Source organism: Macrobrachium nipponense, chromosome 4 (assembly GCF_015104395.2).
Source record: "Macrobrachium nipponense isolate FS-2020 chromosome 4, ASM1510439v2, whole genome shotgun sequence".
NCBI classification, from domain to species: Eukaryota; Metazoa; Arthropoda; class Malacostraca; order Decapoda; family Palaemonidae; genus Macrobrachium; species Macrobrachium nipponense.
The window spans coordinates 141,623,852-141,640,764 of NC_061100.1; the positions used below are offsets into that span (position 1 = coordinate 141,623,852).

A 16,913-nucleotide genomic window follows, 5' to 3' on the forward strand; every position below is an offset into this window, starting at 1 on the left:
AGGACCCACGGCTCTATCTATCTATCTATCTATATATATATATATATATATATATATATATATATATATATAGATAGTATAGATAGATAGATAGATATAGATATATATATATATATATATATATATATATATATATATATATATATATATATATATTATATATATATATTATATATATATATATATATATATATATATATATATATATTACTAACTACTTCAATCCATGATACTTGTCTCGTTAGTGAAAGGTTGTGGCTCGAGTCTATAGGTGGTTGCAACAGGGGTGTGAGAAATGAATGGAGCAAGCAACCTCACCTGCTTTATCTATCCCCTAATATGGAGAAAAGCAAATCCTGCCAGCGTTCTGCCGTCATCTATGGTGTGACTCATCTCCCTTCTCGTCCTAACACCATTCGTCATAATTACTGCCACATACTTGTATAAACCAATTGTCACACTCTTGTGCCATCCATGTTAACATTCATTGCCCGAACTTCCTGAATTCCATTTACCCTCACGATACTCAACTGACACCTACTGTCATCTTGCTAACGTTTCACGTCACTCCATCCACATAGAGATATTGAACAGCTACGGGGACGTAACAAACCCTAGACTCAAACCCATCTTTACACCAGACCAGTCTCTCCCGCCTGCCTATTCAAACGCAGGCTTATTTTCCATCGTGATTTTTAAAAATCATTCTCAGACATTTATTTTCTGTACCATTTATTCTCAACACCCTCAAAAAATAAAGCGTGCATACAAGTATACGTGTATACATGTAAAGAGCTTCATATACCTTAGTATTAGGCTTTAAATACATATTTCAACAGGAGTTAAGTTAAGTATATCTTAGCTTTACCAGACCACTGAGCTGATTAACAGCTGTCCTGGGGCTGGCCCGAACGATTACTAGATATTTTTACGTGGCTAGGAACCAATTGGTTACCTAGCAACGGGACCTACAGCTTATTGTGTTCCAAATAGGTTTTGTAGACCGGGAGCAAGGACCCATAAAAAATGAATTCGTTCGACCCACACTACAGAAAAGGTCTGACACCATACCATAGGTAGTTTGCATGGACCCTCTAGAGTCTAGATCACTGCTAGGTAGGTAGTAGTCTCAAATTGTGGTGTCAGTTATTCTTCACAGGAGAATTTATAAACCAATGTAAAATGACGCAAAATCGATATTTCATCTGGTAGGGGAAATTTAGTTGGTCATATCTGAAGTTTCACACATGCTAGAGGGGTACTTAAGATATCAAAATGAAGTTTATAAAATGATCTTTCACAATAACAACACTTTGGAAACTTTCACCTTTTTTATATGGGTTAAGAAACAATTATTTCTTAATAAAAACAGCATATGACTACATTCGAGGATCACCTTTTTTCCTTTAAACATTAATTGTTTTATCTTATCAGTCACTTTTCATGAGTTTTTTTTTCAAACATTTTGATAATGCTTGGACTGATTAGTTAACAGAGAAGTCAATTATTAATAATTGTAATACACTATACTCACTGTCTTTACTGCATGACTCAAAGTCATTACACTGAGAAAAATTACTTTATAATAATGCACATCTGATCTTAAGGATCTTCCACCCTCAAAAACTTAGTTTATCATTTATGACCTATTAAGCACTGTAACAGATATTGAAATAGTGAGGTCTTAATGTTTCTTAAATCCGAATTGCCAATTATAAGAAAAAGAAAAAACTAAATCCAATAACATTATCCAGGTAAAATAGAGCACAAGGCAGAAAATGGCTTACTTTCAGTATGCATAACTGTTGTTATTAAATCCATAGCAGAATAATCCACAGATATATATCAAGATAAACAGATGATGATACAATCTGAAGAGCCGTTTAAAGAGAAATGAATACACCTACTGCTGAACAAAAAGTACAACTAATTTTCATCATCATCCAACAGATTTGACAGAGGATTTTGGCGCTCCTCATTGCCCATGCACTGGCAGGCTTCAGTGCATCCTAAGTCATTGGCTTTGTACACACAGTCTGGTCTACTACAACTTTTGCAACCAAAATGGGCCAGCTCCAAGAAACTAAAGGGTGCTGGGTCTTTTGTCATTAGAATTGGCTGTAGAGTGTTATCTTGAACTTCCCATCCATGATTCTCTGGAGGAGGTAACTCTTGGATGGGGACAAGAGCCCTCTTCCAAATGTACGCCTGGAAATTGGTCCTTCTTATATGGTGAAGAAAACTGTCAGAGGTTGGAGGAAGCCCTTCATTGCAATTTTGCTTTTGGCAGAACATCCAATACCTAACATCGTTCATTTTACTGCCTGCCTCCTTTGCAACTGTGTACAAGTTGCAAATGAACGTCTCACAAGTAGTCAGAACATTTTCAGGTATTTCTGAGGACTCTCCGATCTTTGCAAGGGCCTCTTGATAAATGTTGCCAAAGAAGTATTTTCAAGGCTTTCTTCTTAATAATTCCAGCCAAGAAGTCTGTTGAGTCACACCCAGTTGCTACATGGAACATTAACAATGATGAGTAAATCTTTTCTCCAAGTTGTTGTGAAATGGAACGTATGCTAATGTACCGAAGGTTGTCTTTAACTCCCGTTCGAAACCAAAATTCCCTGCAGTTGAGTTCTCTGTAATGTGTTATGCAAAGGACAGCAACATCAGTGTCAGGTGACTGACTGTATGATAATCCTTTGATGGTCCAGGGGTACATACTTGACATGTAAGAGAAGACTGCTTCCTCATGGTTTGAATTAAGTGATATTACTGCAATGTGCTGACCCTGAGTAATCTAAACAGCCCTGTCATTGTCATCTTTGAGAACACCACCTATCACCAATTGTTGTCTCTCTTGTAAAAGATCTTGTTCAAGCTGTGTACATGTTTTGACCAGAAACTCACAGCGGTTTCGCTTATTCTCAGAGTTTGTTAAGTACTTCTGCCATTGCTTTGGGATTGGCGTGTTTGGACTTTGGATTCTTACTTCCTGGGCACTGGATGCACCTCGCTTTGATCACTCTCCAGCCTTGATAGACTTGGGTATATACCTATCAAACACAATGTCAACTCTGCTATAGCCATTCCTTCTCAGTGATGATGTTAGTGTCTTGTAATGAGTGGAAGCAAGTTTCCCAAATGTTGAAGCACTACCTGATTTAATCATTTGGATCATAGCCATCCCATCAGTGATATATGTGGTAGAGAAGTCAGGAAGTGGGAGCTTGGGTTCCACACCACCTTTCTCCTGCAACTCACTTAGATGAACACTTTTGTTTGCCTTTCTTAGAGTCCCATCTATGTGAGCTATTGACAAGGGAACTGTTGACAGCTCATACCCTAGCACATCTCTCAGGTTAACATTCCTTCCTTTGGCAGCAATCACAAGGTGGTTAAGAAGATTTCGATCTGCACTGACAGTTATCGCTTTTTCAGCAGAAGCTCTGACCTTGCATGTCTTTGCCTTTCTTGCCAATGTCTTAATTTTGAGATTTGAAATAGGATCCCAAAATGAGACATTGTTGTGGTTAAGCCTTTGTTCAACAAATTCTGTCATTTCCACAGCCTCTTCATGATGGGTGTTAAGTAATTGTGATGCTCCATCAGCAGGCATGACCATTCCAGTAACAAGATTCATAAGTGCATCAGATTCATCATACATGAAAGGATTAGTGATCATTCCTATAGAACATTGGTGCAGTATAGTTAGCACATCCTCCTCATCTCTAGCTATTCTGGATGGTGATCTTTCCTTGTGAGGTCCCTCACTTTCTCCCACACCACACATATCCTTTACTGCGGTAGTAATGGCTGCTCACTGATGGCTTGTTAAGAACCTTCTTTCTAGAGTCTCTGCCCATTTTGAGATGCCATTGATGCCACCCTTTTTCTTGGAGTCCAAATTGATTGACTGCTTTAGGACCATGTCAGTAGACGCTTGAGTAAATGGCAGGCCTGATGACTGTATGGTTACCTTTCATGAACTCCTCATACACATGAGGACGAGCCTTGTCAAGTTGATGCATATCAGAGATATAAACAGGAAGCCAACGGGAATAATTTGGTCTGTTAAAAAAAAAAAAAAATCTAGATTTGATGAAAATAGTGTTACAAAAAGATATAGCAAAGTCTGAAGTTTCTTGTACTCATTCACAGTGTGATCTTCATGTGCGGGTTAAATACCTTTATTACAGCTTTAAAATGCTGATGTAGCCTATCAAAATTAATGGTCAGCAACATATAGACACTTGAATGATTCACTTATTGTATGTGGAAGTGGAGTTATGACAGTTTTAATCTCCCCTATCAAAGCTTTAGATATATGCTACAATTTTGATTTTGCGTCATTTCATACCGGGTCAAAAATACCCCTGTGGAAACAAAGTGATACCACAATTTGAGACTACTACTTACCTAGGAGTGATTAGGGTCCATACTAACTACCTTTTCTGTAGTATGGGTTGAACGAACTCCTTAAAATAAGGCCCCTATGAGATTTTGTTCCTGGTCTACTGTTTACCAATTTGTTCTCTCGCTTCCAGCGAGTATAAAAGCTCTTCATCGGCCAACAATTAATAGATCTTTCTTCCTCCTTACACTGTGCTCAGACACTGAGCGCCCTCTTATCTATGCTTTCTATGTTTAATTTTTTCTTTCTTTCTTTACCCTCTCCCAGCTTTTTGTTTATGTTCATCAACTACACTTCATTTTAAATAAATGTCTGATAATCCTTTAGCAAATGACAACCTCCCTTTCTTTAGATCACTTCTACGAATTCTGCTCTAAGTTTCCACCGCCTTTATTTCTCTGCTTGTTTTACGATTCCTGTTTTCTCTTACGTTAAAGCTATTCAATATTAATACGGTTACGGCATCACAGTAATTTCTTACAGTCCAACAGCTTCTTGAAAGTTTCAGATAAACTTGATTTAAATCTTAGTTTTCTCCTCTCCTCCTCAGGTAATGCAAAAGGCTGAGAGGAAAAAAGTTACCTTGTAATTGATTTTATACTCCCTGACCACCCAAAGTCATATGATATCCTTGTCGGGTAGGCGTGTAAAACTGAAATCAAACTTTTTAGAAAAGAAGACTAATAAAACTGAATTTAATTCAACTTAGCTTTGAAACCCACACCATGAACATTTTTCCAGGAAAGCGCTAAGTGACTCGACTCTAAACACGTACCCCATTTTCTAAGAATAAAATAATAAATAAAAAGAGACTCCATCTGGAACATTAAACGAAGCTGCACTTAATTAAACATTGCACTGAATTCCAGAAAGCTATGATCACCTTATCCGAAAAATACAAATAGAAGAGAGAGAGTAACTTGGCATAAAAGATAAGCTCTGTGGCGACACTAAAATCAGTACAGCAGGCGACCCACATCCCCAGTCACTCACCTCCATTTTCATCGCACCGCAAGTCTGCAGGAAAAGAACATCGTTACGCGATTTGATTCAGCGATAAAGTGAAAAGCAACAACTCTTTAGTAAAAGAGTGTATCTATTTGTACTTATGTATTAATGAACTTTATTGAGAGAATATTTACGTTTTCTTAAGTCTAATTTTATGAAGAAAGTTACATATATATATTAGTAAATAAAAAAGTTAACCTTTAACAAAAAAGAACAATAAAATGTTATGCCAGGAAAGTCCGCCACTCGTCATCTCAGTCGCCGTAGAATTCTCTGGGATGCAGGCTATTGTTAACTGTAATCCAGCAACTGACAGATAAGCTGCCTGAAATCAAATGCAATTTGACAGAACCAGTTTCTGCTGACGGAGACAAAACAAACCCACAGTAATCGAGGATGATTTTCTAGTGCTCAAGGAACAGATTGCACGTACAGCACGAGGCGGGTAATTTATTTCGTCGACGCGTAGAAAGGCTTGTCTTCATCACTTTCTTTCTCTCTCTTCCTCAGAAAATTGAAAACGCAAGTGTCGGTGACTTGCAAAAAGCGAGAATTCAAATCCTTGTACTCGCCGCTGAAGAAAGAAGAGAAAACAGATTCTACTTATGCAACTCTTCAAGGACAGAACTTGTAAGTTGCAGTCAACCTGCTTTTCCTAGAAAAGTTGCTCAGAGAATTCTCAGAAATCATTCTCATTCCACCAGCCCCCATTTCGTTTAGATTTATTTTGATTAAAACGAGACATTCAACATGGACAACATACTTCTGAAAAACAAATCCACAAAATTGAGGTAGTTCTAAAAAGCAATACCTAAATTAAAACAAAAGTATTCTTTCATGCAAAAATAATGACTGAAATTAATGATTCCCTTCAGCCCACAATAGCAACAAGCTACTATTGAGCGATCGGTCATCTAATCTTTTGCCTTGACTAAAGGCTTATAAATCAGCGATCAAGCATATGATGAATTTATTAGTAGTATTAGGGATTCACCTTTGAGCGGCTCAAGTTGCTCACTCGGAAAAGATATTTCTAATGTCTCACAAACTTTGACTTTTGATAAGCCTCCTCCCTTACATGATGAAGAAATTCCACTCCATCCTTCGTCTTATACCTACCTGTCTTTCGATGTGCAATGTGACCTTTTAAATGAAGAGCTGGAAGTTATTGGTCAGAACATAATGGACTTCGGTTGCGGTTAAATTTTAACAAGAAATTGTCTAGGTGTTCCTAGCCTCACCTCACCGGCGGGATTCCCACAAGTGGTCACATGTCGGCGAGAATGAATTTAGCCCCGTTTCCTAAAAAAAATAGTTAATATACCTGAGAGTAGGTCGAATTTAGATGGTCGCATCTAGGGTGGTGGAGGGGATAGGCTAGCGACTTCAATAAACTATATATATGACAGAATTAACTGACTTTATCTTATATTATTATTATCATATTAGATATAAAGAAGGGAAGAGTTTCATCACAGGTATAACTGATCTTCGAATTCCTGTTTATGGAAGGTCCATAACGAAGCTCAGAAGACGTTGCTTGCTTTAAAACTCCTTTCCTTTCCGTATGCCTTTTGATATTTTCAAAGGAACCTAGAAGAAATTCGAACCTTATATTGTATATGATCGAGTAATTACTAGATATATATATATATATATATATATATATATATATATATATATATATATATATATATATATATATATATAATATATATATATATGTGTGTGTGTGTGTAATCTATATAACCGCCAGTACGACATATATCTAGTAATTACTCGATCATATACAATATAAGGTTCGAATTTCTTCTAGGTTCCTTTGAGAAACATCGAAAGGCATACGGAAATGAAAGGGATTTTAAAACCTCCAAAGTTAATGCTGGCAAGCAACGTCTTCGGAGCTTCGTTATGGACCTTCCATAAACAGGAGTTCGAAGATCAGTTATACCTCAGTGATGAAACTCTTCCTTTCTTTATATAATAATAATAATAATAATAATAATAATAAAAGATAAATTCAGTTATTCCTGCCATTCTCTTCAATAATAATAATAATAATAATAATTACTGTCATACTCTTATTATTATTATTATCTCATGAAATTCTGCTCAAGGTAAATAAGTGACGCCTTTAAAACTTAGTTTGTGGTGCCGTTTGCATAACCCATGATGTACTTCTCTCTTCTCATGTGGGTTTGCGTTTGTGCATTGTTAAAGATTGCTTCTGTTCTTTTATGACTCGTGTATTTGTAACCAATAACGGTACCTCATTCTGTGAAGAAATTCAACATTTTTGGTCAATGTCAAAATCAATCTATTTCTTCTTGTTAAAATACTTGGTGTATAGTTTCTGGGCCCATTTATTGTCTGCGCATGTAAAATCTATTATCTTTTTTTCTCATTAGTCTGTAAGGTAATCTGTAATCAACATGAATCTTTTCAGCTTACAACCTAGAAATCTCAGAGAGAGAGAGAGAGAGAGAGAGAGAAATTTGGTGAGTATACTAAATATGCTGTAAACTTATTTTAGTTCTGTATAAACATAAACATATATCAACCTTTACATACATAGTTCTGTACAAATAACAACACGAATTTAGAGTGATTTTTGTTCTAGAATGAACATCGTCTTCCTCCTCCTGACAGTTACTGGCAAGTTCTTTGTCCTTCTATCGGCTATGTTAAAGGTGAGTTCCGCCTTCCTCTTTCCAATGAAGGTCATCAGATCTGGTTCTCGTAACCTTCTCATGGTTTGTCTGTGTAGAAGGAAGTACAGGCATCATATCTTAACTGGAAATGGCAATCATCGAAACAAACTCCATTGCATTCGGACGGAGCGACTAGTTGTCCTGCCAGCCCAGGACTGCCTTTTAGCCCAGGCAAAGTGCTCGGGGGAGAAGTGATGTCGGTAAAGGGGCGGGGACTAGCCAGGTGACGGGCGGGGCCCCATCGCTTTACCCACCGACCGACACGCACCAGCCCTACCTGCACGAGGTCATAGGAGGCCACCTATAGTGGGAGGAGTGTCTTCAGGACAGTGTTTTTGGTACCCTGTAGCCAATATACGCATCTGTATAGTACATGACGAGGTCATGGAAGGACTATCACAGAGGTCACAGCTGGTACGATGGCCTCGACCCTTCCGGGCGGTGAAAGTGACCGGGCGGGGGAGGTGCGCAGCGCCCGTCACGGCCGGTATCTGCGCATGCGTGGCCTTTTGGTATATAAGTAAAGGTAGCGGTTACTCTTGGACCTCAGGAGTGCACCATGATACGTCGAGTTACAACACCCCTTCTCGCCCTCTGTGAGTGATCATTTTTCTGCCATGTCTGTCGTACAACCCAAACTAAGTTTGTGACAAGACGGTGTGAATGTCAACACGAGGAAAGATTGCTGTCACCCAACGGAAAAGGATAAAGATCTGTGAAGTGCAATTAGGGGGATTCAATCTTCCTCGGTGTGTAAATGTGTTTCGCTAAACCGCTCTCGATTACCTCCTCCTTCCTGGAGCCACACATGTCTCGGTATCAGTCCAAATTGCATATTCTCTTTTTAAGACAAGAAATGTCAAAATAGCAACTATGTGCGGGACGGATTAAGAAGGAAGATGTAAGGCAATAATCATTTTCAAAAGTGAAACTCTTTGAATCAGCAACCCTCTCTTCCACGTTATTTTCTTTTCATTCTTTCGGATCCCTTTCTCGCGCTTGTCGATCTTCCGCTGGATGGAGCTCGCATTTTAACCGGGTTTTCCAGAAACCAAGAGCTTTCCATGCCATCTCACTCCGCTACGAGGTGAATATAACGCCAATAGTCATCTCATTTCGTTCCCTCAGCTTTGTTAATTAACATGGACTGCGTGGCACCAGGAGAGCGAGGTTTAAGATGCTGGACGAGGTGAAAGTGAAAGACAACCCGATAGGAAAGAAGTTAGATCTTTTTCTGAAGAGTACAGAACTCCAACGTTAGTACTATTTCGCGATTAATTTCGTTCTCATTATACCATTGCTTGAAGATTCTATCATCTGTTAAAACGCAACATCTCAGCTTTTTCATAGATAACAAATGAAGCATTTCTCATTTGTCTACGAAAGACCTCTTATTCCTATCTGTTATGACTCAATACATTCATAGTTTGATGAACCATAGGACCATAATTTAGTCTACTTCCATTTAGAATTCATTTCCTTTAACTAACTTTTAATCTCGAAGCGTTCGCCGATGCTACCACGCCCTAATTTCGTTCATGAAGAAACCAAAAAGTTTTTGACCAATTGGAAATTTTCGTGTTGTGATAACAAAAAAAGTCTCATAATTAGAGTAGGGTAGCGCGTTTGGGTGGAAGGATTAATGTAGACATATACTACACGAATTTAGAACTGGTTTTCCGCCACACACCCACCAAAAAAAAAAAAAAAAAAAAAATCACGATAAAATTTTTCTTTGTAAAAATCATATTTCCTTATTTAATTCCATTCCATAGATTTCGTAATCTTCTGCATTTTGTCTAACCTCATGTTCTAAAAATGTCGCCTTTTACCGATATGTTTCTTTTATCATTTCAATTCCGGCAATACCAACGATTGTCTAAGTTTGAGAAAGGAAAGACTTTGTAGGAGACATATCTAATTCATGGTATACTTGTACACAAAAAATCAGGTGAACAAATAGAACGATGCCATGAAAAAGACATTTATTGGTAACTTGAACCAAATGGAAAATGAAGTTGCTTTACGGTATACTTGATAGGCAAGCTATAAGAATATTTTATATATCTTTAACGCTTGAACCACAGAGAGAGAGAGAGAGAGAGAGAGAGAGATTCGCTGATCAAAGTTTAAACTATGAAGAATTTTACCGATATCTTCATGGTAGAAGGACCAATTGTCATTTTTCTCAGTTCCGTTTTTATTCGTCACCCAAAAGTATATCTTATTTGGTTATTTATTTATATAGGCCTATGTTGCATGTACGGTTGTCTCTATTGACGTTCTTCTGTTATATAGTTTTACTCTCACAACCTTCATAATAGTTCGGAACATCCTCCACCGCCCCACCCTGTCCAATTACAGTTACAACAGCACGTAGTTAAACTTCAACATGTCTGCAATCGCGTTTGTCTGCGTGCACCGAGGTTGGACCGAACATTGTCATTGTCCGCCCTCACGAAAAACTACTTTCATTTAGCACTTTCACTTGCTCTTACAAAGATTCCGTGTTGCCACCGTTGACCAAACCCCGTTGGCTGCGTCGAAACATTTACTTTTACTTCACAAACAACAAATCAGGCTTCCACGTTGTAATAACTTGTTTTGCCATGATGCGCGCGCGCACACATACAATATTATAATAATATTATTATATATAAATATCTATATAAATATATATATATATATATATATATATATATATATATATATATATATATAGTATATGTATGTATGTAGTATGTCTATATGTGATACCGAAATTCATCAGCGATGGAAAGGCATATAAGTCACTTCGAAAAAAACTGCCCATAATCAATGGTACTCTATAAACGGACATATGATATATAAATACATACAGAGGCGATTCCCTGAAATCTATTAGTTAAAAATTAAAGCTGCTTGCTTCACACGGTCGCATCTAGTGCAGCCGATAAAGCATATGATTTAAATCTGTTATAATCGTGAAAGCGTTCAGCTAGAGGGATATTATTGTATCTTTCCAGCTTCAAGTTGACTTGGCCACAAAGGTGAGGAATGGTTCGTCTGAGGTGCCATGTATTGTATATAACAACGCAATTTAGAAAAAAAAGATTTAGAAGTCTGAGATGAAGGTGTTTGCCACCTAAAGCCCCGCCCTCCTCTGGCCTTGTGGGTAACTGCTTTGCAATTGCTCTGAATCTCATGTTGCATTACACCAAAATTGCAAGCAAGATAATGTGCAGTAATCGTATTCTCCTGGTGCCTTATCGCCTCTTTCATTCCCTGTATGCTAAGACCCCGACCAATAAAGTCTAAGATCTTATTGCAGTTATATATATATATATATATATATATATATATATATATATATATATATATATATATATATATATATAGAATCAGCCTTGCTTCACTGTTACTGCGAACGTATAATTTGAAGCAGTATGTGGTGAAAGCTGAAATAACGTGACTGGATGCCTTCCTTATGCGTGCGAAAATCTTTAGCAATCGCCTTCGACCGTATCGCTCAAACAAGAAACAATGTGGTTGTCGTTTTCTTACCTTTCACTTACTGTTAGAACATAACTAACTATAAGAAATGCATGACACACACACACGCACCAACAACCTTTTTAAAGCCAGTCTTACGTTATCCGGATTTTTAAAGGTAAGGGTTCACCTCAACTTTCATAAGATAGAGTCGTGCCTACAGTGGCTCAGGCTGAAAGTGGTGGAAATCAAGAAGGGGAAAGTCGGCTGCTCTTTCGCCAGGAAATTAGGCGCCAGCCAGCCATACGTGCATGAAACCGTTTCTGACCATTCACACACCGGCGGATGGCCGCTTTCCGTATAATGACTGACTGACAGCCTTTACGCCTTGGATTCTGACATCCCCAAGTCAAGCATAAACACTCTAGAATATTTTTGTTTCATAAGCAAGCACATGTGCTACATATGCAGTATATGCATGCGTTTGAAAGGTAGCCAAAATCTCCACAGAGAATGGCGATCTAAATGCAGTTTGACACACCAATATTAAAGTAAAATTCGATAACTTATTAATGCGTGTTCCAACAAAACTTTATTTCTACTGTCATCATACTAAGTACCATCAACATCATCATCATCATCACTCAAAATGGCAGGCTACCACCATTTTTTTTTCTTCTTTTTTTGTACATTCAGAAGAGTGGCGGGAGAGTGTTGCCATCCCATTGGCAACTATTTACATTCTTGACTTGGAACCTCTTTTTCCTGACCAGCTCTCGGTGAATGTCAATGAACACGTTCGTTCACCAGATACCGTTCTCTTCTCGTACGTTTGGCCGTTCTTTTCATGAGCAAATAACTTCTCCTATAACCATTAATACGTTTGTTTTCTTATATATTCACCTTTTGTATCACAAGGATCTCGCAGAAGTCACAATATTTGTTGAGGCCAAGCTACGAGACTATAAGAGATGGAAATCAGTAGGGGTTGCCGTAAACCGAGACTTTCGTCGATCATCAGAACTGATACGAGACCTGTTATTTGGGAGTAAAAGTAAACGGTGTAGAAGAGGTTGGGGAAGGCGGGCCTCGATTGTGAGCGATAAGGGGAACATGAGAGAGAGAGAGAGAGAGAGGGAGTTGGAATCGGTAAACTTGCAGTCAGTCTAATTAGGGAAGTTCCCTGAAGTAAACAGATTGACTGAGTTCTCTTATTTTCGTTACCTACCAGAGGAACAAAATGTAAAAATATTGCAGCCTTTGTCCGAGCTAAATCTTCGCTCGCATGAAATGTATTCTTGTTAATACTGAGTCGAGTTCTTGTTAATAGTATTTGATTCCAGAGCAAGTTAGTGGCTCCCCCCCACCCCCCCCCCCCCACCCCCCAAAAAAAAAAAAGAATAGAAAAAAAACAGCTTTACACCGGTTAACAGAAGACACACCAAAGGTGTCTCAAGGTTAACTTCTCGGCGTCTTGCGCAAGCGCTGATCTTACAGCTAAAGCCAACTCTCTCTCTCTCTCTCTCTCTCTCTCTCTCTCTCTCTCTCTCTCTCTCTCTCTCTCTTGGGAAATCCTGTTATTTCTGTATTTCAGTTTTAGGCGTCTGATTCGATGCCGTGACGTAAAATCTTTTGGTTCTTAGCTTTGGAAAAGACCGTTGCTTAGGCAGCGTTGTGCATCAATGAAGAATTTAGAATTGAATGCATGTGAAAGAACCGGTGATTGGAAAATGCTTGCATCAGCTTAGAGGCCGGTTTCCACGAACGCAAGAGAATGGAAGCGACTTAGCGCTTGGGTGGATGATTGCCAGGGAGGGATAATTTAGGGTTTGGTAAATTCAAGGAGGCGATGAGTTCCAAGAAAAATGAACGGCCATGTTATTTGTTACAAAACTATGCGGTCACTGAAAGTCGGCAAATGAATCTTAAGTAACGATGAAATAAAACATTTTCTCAAAAAATCTCAGGTAAACAATATTTTGTGCAAATTTAATCACAACAGTTGGGCGCAACCAGTGTAACCTTCTATACGTATGTGTAAACGTTACATTGCACGGACGTGGAAAAACAATTGCGATTGTGTTATGCTACCGCGTAAATTTTGAAACTGTTACTTTGGGGATATGTGGGGACAATGTAAGCTGAAACACGACATATATTGCAATGAATGGGTTCTTCTTCCTTCGCAGTCTTGGTGGGATATGTGTCTGCTCAAGCCCCGAACCTCTTCGAGACAGCTGAACTTGATGTAGATTACTACTGCTCAGGGCGCTTCGAGAATGAGTTCTTCAGGATAGAGCTGGACCCCGATGCCACCGATGAAGACGTAAGATGCTAAGATATTGTAGGATCTTTTGCAATGTTTCGTATATTTTCAACAATTCTATGCTATATCCTGCATTTGGGTAGCAAATGATGCAAGCATTAACATGCTCATGATATTGTTTTCCTTAAACCCTAAACCAGAGTTGGTTCTTTAGATGACGAACTCTATTTTCCTTGTAAATTGTATGTTGTCAGCTTGAATGAATTTGCTATTGTTCTTTTAATTTCCTCTCAGTACAACCAAAAATGCGGCGAGTACTACCGTTGCATCCCAGCTCCTGGAGGCAAGAAGGCCCTCAGCAAGGGTACCTGCCAGACCAGCATGGCCTTCGATATCAAACTGCAGATTTGCCAGATCAGAAGAGAAGTCAAGAACTGTCACCTTGTAAACAGTGAGTATTTGAATTTCACCTTTCCAAAAGACAAAGTGATACTATTCGAATATTATAGATTTAACACCACTATAAGGTGAGAAACAGATGAGGTTTTGTTTAGTAATAGCTGGGCCTGTTGGAATCTTCACTAACATGTCTATCAAATTTATAAGCAAGGTGAATGCCACGAAGAGTCTTTGTTGAGATATATGGATCAGTCAGTAGTTTCAAAACACAAAAGCAAAATCTTGACAAAACAGACTATTTAGCCTCAGCACAGGCCATCCGCAAATCTTTTAAACTTAGGGTATGTAAATGCACTGGATCATACATAATACATTACTCCTACATATCTGTAAAAAATAAAAATCAAATTCACAGAACCAAGAGACCCCGTCCCTCGCTGGCCACTTGTTGATGGTGAGCAGTCTAACTGCCCAGGAACTGACATTGAATGTGGTTCAGGAGAGTGCTTGGGTAAGGAACGCTTCTGTGACAACCACCCTGACTGCGCTGATGGGTCTGATGAAAACATCTGCAGTGAGTACCTAACACAGTTTATTGTTTACAGTTATTTGCTCTCATGAAATACTGAGAAACTTATATTGCCAACAAATTGCAACCAGCAATGATAGTCTGTCATTTACATCAGCAATGTTGCAGTACTACAAAATACATTTATAAATGTACAAAAATATAGGTTTAATGTTTACACCTTAGAGCCTTAATAACAAATAAATGATCAAATCATCGTGTGATTTCAGCCCCTGATAAGGATCCCAACCGCGCTGATGTATGTGATCCAAGAGCCTGCCGATGGGAACAAGGATGCTTCTGCTCTGTTGATGGAACTCGCATCCCAGGTGAACTTCTCCCATCTCAGACCCCACAGATGATCACTGTTACTTTCACTGGAGCCATCAATGAACGTAACTTCAGAATCTTCCAGGACATTTTCAAGGATACCACCAAGAACAAGGGTAATGACTGCACAGCCAAGGGTACCTTCTTTGTATCTCATGCTTTCACCAACTATTCTGCTGTTCAAGAACTCCACCGCAAGGGACACGAAATTGCTGTTAACTCCATCACCAGCAACAAGGACCCATACTACTGGACTAACCTCACTGCTTCTGACTATGAAGCTGAAATGGACGGATCTCGTCTCATCATCGAAACTTTTGCCAACATCACCTCCGGTGAAATTTTGGGTCTCCGTGTTCCTAACGGTCGTGTTGGTGGAAACCAGCAATTCCAGATGATGGTTGACTGGGGCTTCTTGTATGACTCTTCTATTGCTGCTCCGCTTGGACGTCTTCCACTTTGGCCTTACACTCTTATGCATCGTATGCCCCACAAATGCCTGGGTACTGACCAGAATTGCCCATCCCGTAACTTTACTGTCTGGGAAATGGTAATGAATGAGCTTGATCGTCGTGACGATCCCCAGTTTGATGAGCGACTGACAGGTTGTCACTATGTTGATCAGTGTGCTAACATCAATGACCCCAAGCAATTCCGTGCTTTCTTGGAACACAATCTTGCTCGTCACTACAGCACCAACCGTGCTCCTCTTGGTCTTCATTTCACAGCTGCCTTCTTTGAAACTCGCAAGGACTTCTTGAAAGAGTTCGTTAGCTGGGTTTCTGAAACTGCCAAGAGTGGTGAGTACTACTTTGTCACCATGCAGCAGGTCATCAACTGGATGGAACTCCCAACCGAAATCGCTGCTATCCAGAACTTTGGTGAATGGAAGGGCAAATGTGAGGCTCCGGGGCTTCCCTACTGCTCACTTCCTAACCCATGCCCAAGCAAGGTACCTCGTCTCTTCCCTCACGAAGAACAAATGTTCCTCCACACCTGTGAAGAGTGTCCGCGCACATACCCCTGGCTGTATGACCCATTGGGCAACGGATTCAGTGATTTCTAAAACCTTTCTCTTGATCTTTTCTCTAATACTTACCCAATCTCATAGTATTCATAAAAAATAGATTGCATCCAAGTTTCCTAAACTTTTTCATACATGTTACTTATGTCTCTCTAAAAACAATACCATTATGCCTGTGATAAACAGACAGTAACATAAGATTCCTGAATACAGACGTAATCACTAAATCTATAGAGATTCATTACTGAAGTTCCCTCTTCACAGTCGTCTTTCACCCCTTTTCAGCCTAGATGAAAATAAATGATGATCTCTGAATCAGTTCTTTAGAGAGAAAAATGCTGTTTTTATGATTCTCTTCTGCCTCAGAGACAACAGTATTCGGGACACGTACTAACTCTTCTTTGTCCTGCCTCTTGTAAGTTGAGTGTCTGACTCTGTACTACGTGTTGTACACATGACTATTACTGTTGTATTATAGTGTACAGTTATTTCTTGTTATTCGTTTAAAGTATTTCCAATTAAATAAACATTTTTAAAAGGAAATGCACTCTTTTATTGTCTTTTCCCCCTAAAATTTAGTCTTAACTATCGGAAATTGTTTACCCTACATTTGCCATTGCTTATTTCTATCTTCTGTATATACATTAAGTTCTTATATACTACGTAGTACATTGAGAAGGATGGCAATGACGAACTTTAACAGACCTTACTTAGGCTGTACT

General features: G+C 38.9%; 1 protein-coding gene across 1 annotated transcript; it reads left to right on the plus strand.

Moving 5' to 3' along the window:
- Positions 1-8,572: 8,572 nt before the first annotated feature.
- Positions 8,573-16,734, plus strand: LOC135211242 (chitin deacetylase 1-like). Its single transcript, XM_064244511.1, has 5 exons — positions 8,573-8,729; positions 13,794-13,930; positions 14,165-14,321; positions 14,685-14,843; positions 15,068-16,734. The coding sequence occupies exons 1-5, from the start codon at positions 8,693-8,695 to the stop codon at positions 16,231-16,233; spliced, it is 1,656 nt and encodes a 551-aa protein (XP_064100581.1). The 5' UTR covers positions 8,573-8,692; the 3' UTR covers positions 16,234-16,734.
- The last annotated feature ends 179 nt before the right edge of the window (positions 16,735-16,913 follow it).

Excerpts from the sequence above, each read along its gene's own strand:
- LOC135211242 (XM_064244511.1), top strand. The coding sequence starts at position 8,693 with ATGATACGTCGAGTTACAACACCCCTTCTCGCCCTCT. Across the intron at positions 13,931-14,164 it reads CCGATGCCACCGATGAAGAC|TACAACCAAAAATGCGGCGA; the intron begins GTAAGATGCTAA and ends ATTTCCTCTCAG. Across the intron at positions 14,844-15,067 it reads GTCTGATGAAAACATCTGCA|CCCCTGATAAGGATCCCAAC; the intron begins GTGAGTACCTAA and ends GTGTGATTTCAG.